An 8,541-nucleotide genomic window follows, 5' to 3' on the forward strand; every position below is an offset into this window, starting at 1 on the left:
CCTGCTGCCGGCCCCTGATAAGGTTGTAGGCAGCCACAAGATCCCCCCTCAGTCTCCTTTTGCAGAGACTGAAGAGATTCAGGTCCCTCAGCCTCTCCTCATAGGGAGGAGAGAGTCCTCTTGTTCCGGGAGTCCACTTGTTCCAGACTTGCTGACAGCAACTAGCAGTGCTTTTTCTTTTCAGTACAATAAGTTCTTTTAAGATAGTACAATAAATTCTTTTGAGATTTATAACTAAACATCTGTGTCTGTCTGCAGGTGTGTGTGGTGTAGCAGATGGGGGGGTGAAGGGGAGGGGGATGGGGTAGAGGGGAGAACGAGCAGGGCAGGGGGCGAGGTGGGGTATGTGGTTGATGCTTGGAGGCTGGCAGTGGTTGGGGGGGGCACTCATTGCACATCAGCACCTACTGTCCTGTGGGTGGAAGGGTTAAGTTCATTGGCCAGGGGGGCGCCTGGTGGCAGGCATGGGAGACAGGTGGGGGTGAGTGAACAGTATGAAGTGCACCTTAGGAGTGTGACAGGTGGGGGAGGTCATATTCCACCCAAAGCTCAACAGCAACCTCATTTACATTTTTTTTGTGCTTATGCACCCACCACCTTTTTTTAATAAGGCTTTGTAAATTTTGTAATTACGTTTTGCAATTTTTTTGACTACTTATGTGTGGCATGTTTTATTTCTTCATTTTTTCTCTCTTCATGGGGTTGGTTTGGATAGGTGGTGCATGACCGCTCCCACTGGTCATGCAGGCTGGTGATGCTTTCTTTTGATGCAAATTTTTGCTTGTAGTTTCACAAAAGAAAGGAGTCAGTCAGTGATAGGAGTCATTGTCTTTCAACAATCCATTACTGTCTTTATTTGGTTTTCTTTTCAATAGCAAAAGCAAGAGTGAGTTACATTTGTACTTACATTTGTATTACATGCTCTGCATGGTTTACATTTGGGTTACATGGTTTACACAGGTTACAAATGTACTTACAAATGTTTACATGGTTTACCTGGGTTACTAAATGACCTCCCTGGTGGGACATAAAGTAGTGCAGCATGGCTATAAGAGGAAGGATTGCCAGTGGGTGGCCTCCTTTTTCTTCTCCCAAGAGGAGGAAACTACACATCAGTCAGGAAGTTTAGAGAAAATGACTGCTAACTCCAAAGATTCTTTCCCTAAATGGAAATGTACATATAACTGTGTGTATAATATAATTATTATATTATAATTATATTCTACTTATAATAACTTATATTTATTATAAGTCTATATAGTATATGTCTACAATATACAGTCTATATAATATAAGTCTACAGACATCAGGGTACATATAATATACGTCTATATATTAGTCTATGTAATAAAAGTCTACTATAAGTATAAACATGCTATACTATGCAATAGCATACTGTTTGAGAGAATGCTGAATGAAGTGTCTCTCAGGCTCTTCCGCTTCTTCATCTTCTCTTCCTGCTCTGGGAACAGCATGCAGGTAGGAAGGGAATGGTACCTAAAAATTGAAGGGAGGGCATCATAGCACAATAATATAATATGGTATAATATATTAACATATACTAAGAAATTGCCCATCAAGAATGATGGCGGGGCGGGGGGGGATAACAGAGGCCTGAGTCTGCCCCCCCCGACTCTTCGGGCTGGTGCCAGGGCCTGGGCTGTTTTTTTGCTCCTCTTTGGGCTGGGGCCTGGGCTGCTCCTCACCTCCCCCTACCACTTCAGGTGGGGCCTGGGCCATTCCCCACCCCCTTTGGGCTGGGGCCTGGGTCAGTCCTTGCCTCCCCCCACCCCTGCCTCCCCCTGCTGCTTTCCCCTGCTCCCTGTGGCCCTGGCCCGTATCTTCCCTTTCCTTTGGGCTGGGGCCTGGACCGGTCTCCACCTCCCCCACTGCTTCAGGCCAGGGTTGGGGCCATTCCCTCTCTCCCTCCCCCACCACTTTGGGCTGGGGCCATTTGTCCCCTCCCTTTCAGGCTGGGGCCAGGCCCACTCCCTGCCTCCCCCTGCCACTTTGGGGTTTTGGCCCCCCGCCACGAACATCACATCAGGGAGGGGTGGGGTGGGCTGTACCCCAGCCCGCTTCTCCGTGCTACTAGAGAACTCTATGTAACAAAAGTATAATATAAGTAATACATACTACAGGATATAGTTCAGAGAATGCTGAAGGAAATGGCCTCTTTCTCTTCCAGGAGCAGCCACTATAGAGCTACCATGAAAGCACAGAAAAACAGGATAGGATTTTTTATTGAAAACCAACATGTACCAGCTGAAAATAAAACATTCCAACAAACCGGTTTTACAAGAAAGTTGAAGTAAACAATCGACCCCCTCCACCCTCACTTACCAATGAATGCATAATGGTGCCGCTTTCTTTCAAGTTGCACATCCTAAAGCTGTGCTCATCCAGGGACTTGAAGGTTCCCTGCACCCCAGTTCTGTGGCCTGCAGTCTTGCCGAATGCTGTATTGCCATTTTTTTCTGCGCCTGGTGTTTAGCCATGTTTCATCCGCCTCCCCTCTCTTGTCAATACTATGAACGTGCAGTGTGACTACTGTTCCTGAAATTTATAGGCCTTGAGCAGGGCAGGTTCCACCCCCTCACCTGGTCTCATTTTGGTGTGAAAAAAACCCAGACAGTCTGGTGCCAGGGTGGAAAAGAAGGCAGGAAAAGTGGCAGGAAGCTGTGCGTGTGCAAAGTTTCTGGGTTTTGTGCCAAAGTTCTGGGGTCTGTGCAGGACAGTCAGATGCAAGCCCCAGAGGCAGAGCAGACTGGCCAGGCATCAGCCCCTGTGGGAGATTTTGCAAAGTGTCTGGTGGCTTCCCAGGTGGATTTTGCAAGCAGCACAGGGACCGAGGAGACATCCTCAGGAGAGGCTGGTTGGGAGAGGCAGCGCAAGTGCGGGATTGCTTGGGAGCATAGAATAGCAGTGCTTTGTTCTTTCTTTTGGTTAGGTTACAATAAATTCTTTTACAATTTACATCTGTGTCTGTCTGTGTCACCCCGTGGTTGGAAGGGTGCAAGTGGCAGGGTTGTTTTGGGGTGAATGTGTCCAGCTGCGGGGTAGGGGGGACTTAGCAGGAGACTACTGGTGGGGTGGGGCTGGGGGCAGGAACTGTGGAGGCTGCTTCACATGCACTTCCTGCTGTAATTCATTAAGAAAGACATGTGGGGGGGGGAGTGTAGATTGGTATTTGGCTCCCCGTGATGGAATCTGCAGGGAATGACACATGGGACTTGCGTCGCTTGAAAGAGCATGTCATTCAAAAACAAACACGGCGCACCAAAGTAATCCAGGCTAGAATTTTAAAGGTGTGGTTAATTAACAAGGACTAAACGTTGTGTCATCTACAAATGCCCATTAACACGTCAATTAGTTTTAGTGTTTTCAGATTTAGTAGAAAATTTTCAAACATATGTACATGATTTAAGCGCCTAAATCCCATTGACTCAATGGATGGGATTTTTGTTTGAAAACTGAACCTCACATTTGTGATTTTTGGAGGAAAAGGTTTTTTACTCTATAAAGTTTAATCCCAAGAATGTGTCCAACAGCTTTTGAGGAGGATTTTCAAAGGGGAGCATAGAGGCAGAACACCACCGTCACGGGTCCACAGGCAGCAACACTCAAAAGTATTCTTTGGTGCCCCTGAAGATGGGTGGTGGGGGAGGCAATGTGGTATGTTCTGGAGGCAGTGGCTGGTAGAGGAGACTCCCTGCAGGGAGAGTGGGGAATGCAGGTCCCCAGTTGAAGCTGTGACTGATGGGTGATTGACCCCAGGAGATTTTCACAGGAATTTTCAAGAGGGCCTTGTGGCAGCCTGTGCACAGGTAAGGACTCTGTTCCTTTTGTTGTACCATACTCTGTTATCAAAGCATTGATTGCATTTTTGTTTTGATACCATTTGTTCTTCCTTGTAATAAATGCCTTACTGTTCCTGTTACTTACTGAAGGGGCTGTGATAGCTACATCATGATTTCTGGGCACATTAACCTGGGCATCCCTATTCAGCAGAATGGGGGACTAATAGGCTTCCATAAACCCTGGGTTTATTTCTGGGAGCATCCTGACATGATAGAGTTTTGTCACAACCACCTTTTCCTTCAGTTCATCTGGAACAGTCCCGACTGCCTTGCAGCTGCTATGGCAACATTTCATGGCATCTGACTACTAAATATAACCAGGCCTGATAGAGAGGCCTGTGCTTCCTGTAGTCTTCCAGACAGTCAGCAAAGAGTAGGAGTTCCACAATATGCAGTATTTAAACATAAATTATCTCCATTCAGCCACTGAGCTCATCGCTGTCACTGCTAAGGTTAGTGCCCTGGGCAGCTGCTTCAGTAGGCAGGGTGTTAGCACAGCAGTTGTCAGGTATATAGACCCTCTCAGAGCCCCCACTGTAGCCACCCCTAAACTCAGTACCATTGCCCCAGCATCTAAGCCAGTGGCTGCCACAGGAGGGGGCTGCATTAACTCTCTGGCTACTGGCTGTGCCAACACTTGTCCTTGCAGAAGTGTCATTGACTGAATGGCGTGAAGCTGACAGGACTAGGGACAAAAGCCCTCAGTTGCCTTGCTGGCAGGGTCTTGAGTGCTGTTAATTTTATTCACTAGCAGCACATGGACAGAGTAAGGTGGCAGCCCCTTTATTTTGGTGCCTAGGGCTCATGCCCCAGTCACTGCTAGTTATACTATTGATTGTTGTTAATCTGTTGAGGTGAGAAGACAAGCTGATACCAGATTTCAGGGTCAATATTTTTGCATTTGCTTTTTCATCAGGTAGTGAGGAGTATGTGTGTGACTGTATGTGGGTACATCTATACGTGCTGCTACGGTGCCATTGTTATTGCACCATCTTTTAGTACTTCTTTTTGGAAGTACTAAAAAATGGCATAGTAATAGCCTGTATTGCACTGTGCACACTGCACACGGTTATTTTTAGGCACTACACTGCCTATGGTGATGCACTATAATGGGGGAACATGTTGCTACGGTGACGTAGCTGCAGGGTCACAGGTTTTGTGCACTGACACTGTCACCATAGCAACATAGCATCACGTGTCAACATGCTCTGTATGGACATGTGCAGTGTTCCTGCAGAAGTTACCTAAGAATGGCCCCTATAAAATAATTTTGCAAATACAAAAAACAGCCCTAAATTAAACTACTTAGCTGTCTGAAAGATCACACACATATAGCTTTTCAGTTAGAACTTGACTGTTTAATCCTGAGAAATGATTCTCTTTTAGCCAAAATTCAGGTTTCCTAATTAATGTGTTAGTTCAGGTGCCAGCAAAATATGTCCTGTGGGCTGGATTTGGCCCACCAGCCCATTCTATCAGGCCTGCAGAGCCCCTAAAAAATTTAGAAAATTAATATTTATCTGCTCCTGGCTGCCTGTGAAAGATAATAGGAGCCAGGGGCAGTAGGACCCAGGGGAAGCCAATGGCAGGACCTAGCAGCAAGGCCTTCCAGGCCCAGCCCCCCAACTGGAAGCCTCTGCCTACTGGAGGCTTCTGGCCTGGGACTGTGGGGCTGTTCCCACCTCCCTCTGCCTTAGAGTTAAACTCAGATAATGGGGGAGTGGAGGACTGTGGGCAATTGCCCCAGTCCTTGGGCCTGGGCTGGCTCCTGCTGAGTTCCGCAGTCGCTGCCATGCAGCCAGGAACCATGTGGTGCTGGAGTGCCATGGCAGCAGGCAGTAAAACAGTGAAAGTGTTGGCAGGTGATGGAGAGTGGGAGTGAGTGGGCATGTAGGAGTGCAGACAGTTGGGTGGGAGCACAGGGCCCATGCGGGTGTCCCGGGGCCAGCACCAGCAGGGTCCAGAGCAGGGTGGCAGGAGTGCGGGGCCCGGGCTGGCAGGGGCTCTATGGAGCTGGGTCAGGTTGTGGCAGTAGGGAGAAAGGGGAGCCAGCCTGGCTCCATAGAGCCCTACCAGCCCGGCCCCGTGCTCCTGCTGCCCCACTCTGGGACTTGCTGGTGCTGGCCCCAGGACACCAGTATGGGCCCTGCACTCCCACACGGCTTGTCACTGTGCTCCTGCATGCCCACCTGCTGCCACTCTTGCCACCTGTAGCTGCCATTTCCCAGCTTTCCTGCCAGCTCACCAGCCACTCCAGCACCACATGGCTTCTGGCTTCATTGCTGGACCGTGGGAGCATAGGGCCCATGCCAGTACCCCAAGGCCAAGAGCGGGAGGAGTGTGTGTATATGTGTGTGTGCATGCTTGTGCAATGATGGAGGGGGAGAGAGAGACAGAGAGAGTAATGAGGGAGAGACAGAGTGCGTGCATGGGTGCGTGTGCGTGTGTGTGTGTGCATGCATGTAAGGTAAGTCCTACATGCACATCCCACTAAACAAATGCACCCACACCCCCCTTTGCACTGCCATACACACAGACCCCCACACCCACACCTCCTCACACACCCCAACCACCCTGCCCCTACACACAGATCCCCACAGACTCCATACCCACGCACACCCCACGTATCCACACACACACCCACATGCTTCCTCACCCCACACTCCAACACCCCCACACCTATCCCCCACCACGGACACAGCCACACCCTCTCCCATACCGCACATACCCACAAAACCACAGCTCCCCACAAACGTATGCCCTTATAGCTGTCCTCGACAGCTTGCCAAAAATTAGTAAGCAGCCCTCCGCCCAGCATAATTGTCTGCCCCTGTGCTAGTTCATGTTTGCCCTCTTTAATTTACTTTTGTTGCAAACTTCACTAAGTGGAATAGAATTCTGCTCCTGGCATACTGCATTTTCCCCCCCTAAAAATGATAAAAAATCATGAAATTATTTATTTCTGACTTTTTCTCTATTGTTACATTTTTACATATATTTAATTGATTTAGAATTATAATAACAGTTTTGTGTAATTATGTACTTTAGACTGAGGAGATAATCTGCTAAAAACACAGGATGAGAAAGGCATAAAAATATGCCATCATAATCTGACAACATTTGGAAAGCAATCACCCACCTTGGAAGAGATTTTCTTTTCTGCTTCTTTCCTACTTATCTTCCGGGATGCTTTTGTTAATTCTTGAAAAAAAAGGCACAGGAAAAGCCGAATTAAGTCAATTTCTATCACAAGTTGTATTTGTCTCTTATGATAAACAATATATTGTTTTTATGTAGGAGTATACCAGAGATGTAATTAGCAATTTTTGTGCCCTAAGCAGAGATACTGGAGAAGAGGATGGAATGCGGGAGCCAAGTGAAGGCCATTGCCATAAGAGTCTTACCTGACCCTGGGGAATCAAAGATCCTGGCTAGTGCTTCCATGATGTGGGCTGCCTGCATATCAGCTGCTGCTGCAGCGGTGTAGGTCACTTTTCTGGCAACCTCTCTAAATTGGCACCCAGGGCTGGTGCTCTGCTCAGACACCTTTAGTCATGCTACTGGGATATACATATGGTTCATTTCTCTTTTTTTTCTGGTAAGAAATAAAGTGGCCTGATTTTGCAGAGCTGTGTGTTCTTAAAATCTGGAAGCCTTTTCTTACCAGCCATCGTTACAGAAACACAGTTGGTGCATCTACATGTGCAAATAATGTGATGCAATACATTTTGGAGTAGTTCACACTGGAGTCAACTGTTTCTGGTTGCAGCATCTACACATGCAACCAGGACAGCAGCAATTTGATCCAGGACAGAGCAGGCCCCTGGCTGGCTGGGCTGAGTGGACACCTTCAGTTACCATTTACATGTGCATTTTGGTGCAGTCATTAGGTTTGTGTGAAGCAGCCAGTATTTGCTTTGAATTCAGATTTGGCCAATTCGGGGGACAGTGATTCAATTTGGTGATTTGAATCACTGTCCCAAATCAATCTGGCTGTTGCCAAGTTAGCCGAATCGCTGAATCACACAGGCCCCATCCCCTGCCCACTGTTAATGGCTACCCTGCATGCCCCAGGTCCCGGCTCCTTGAAAAAATAAAGTCCCAGCTCACTGGCTTCTGCTGGGTGGGGTGTGCTACCCCCCACTGCCTCACACCATGTGGGAGGCTCAGCTACGAGCCCCACAACCCCCACCCACTCCCCCAGCTCCCCCATTGCTGCGCCACCCAGCCCAGCCATTTAAAAAAACCCAAAAAACCAAAAACCCCCTCACTCACCGGCTCCTGCCCAGCAGGGAGCATTCCCCACTGGCCCCCCACTGCCCCATGCCACATGGGGAGCTCTGCAAAAGTCCCCCAAAGCCCCAAGGCTCCTGCAGGAGCCGGTGAATTCAGTGGGAGGATTTTTTTTTCTCTTAAAGGGCTGGGAGCTCAGGTGGGTGGGGCAGCCATGGGAAGGGCTGGGGGAGTGAGCGTGGGACAGGGGGCTCATGGCAGAGCTCCCTATGTGGTGTGGGGCAGTAGGGGGCAACATGGATTGCCCCCCCCAATTTGTAGGGGCTTTTTTTTAAAGGGCCGGGAGCTGGGGCTGGGCCAGGCAGCCATGGGGAGGGTGGGGGCTGGGATAGCGGGCAGAGGTTAGGGGGGCTTGGGGAGCAGGCAGGGGCTGAGGCCTGGCAGGGGT

The 8,541-nt window shown here is 48.9% G+C and overlaps 1 protein-coding gene across 1 annotated transcript in view; it reads right to left on the minus strand.

Moving 5' to 3' along the window:
- ASIP (agouti signaling protein) overlaps positions 1–8,541 on the minus strand; it is a 70,879-nt gene that overhangs the window by 6,706 nt on the left and 55,632 nt on the right. Inside the window, exon 3 of the mRNA XM_019513097.1 lies at positions 7,000–7,061. Coding sequence (XP_019368642.1) covers positions 7,000–7,061 — 62 coding nt within the window. The remainder of the gene's footprint in view (positions 1–6,999; positions 7,062–8,541) is intronic.

The sequence above is a fragment of the Gavialis gangeticus genome, unplaced genomic scaffold (assembly GCF_001723915.1).
Source record: "Gavialis gangeticus isolate Ggan-Ray unplaced genomic scaffold, GavGan_comp1, whole genome shotgun sequence".
Lineage (NCBI taxonomy): Eukaryota > Metazoa > Chordata > Crocodylia > Gavialidae > Gavialis > Gavialis gangeticus.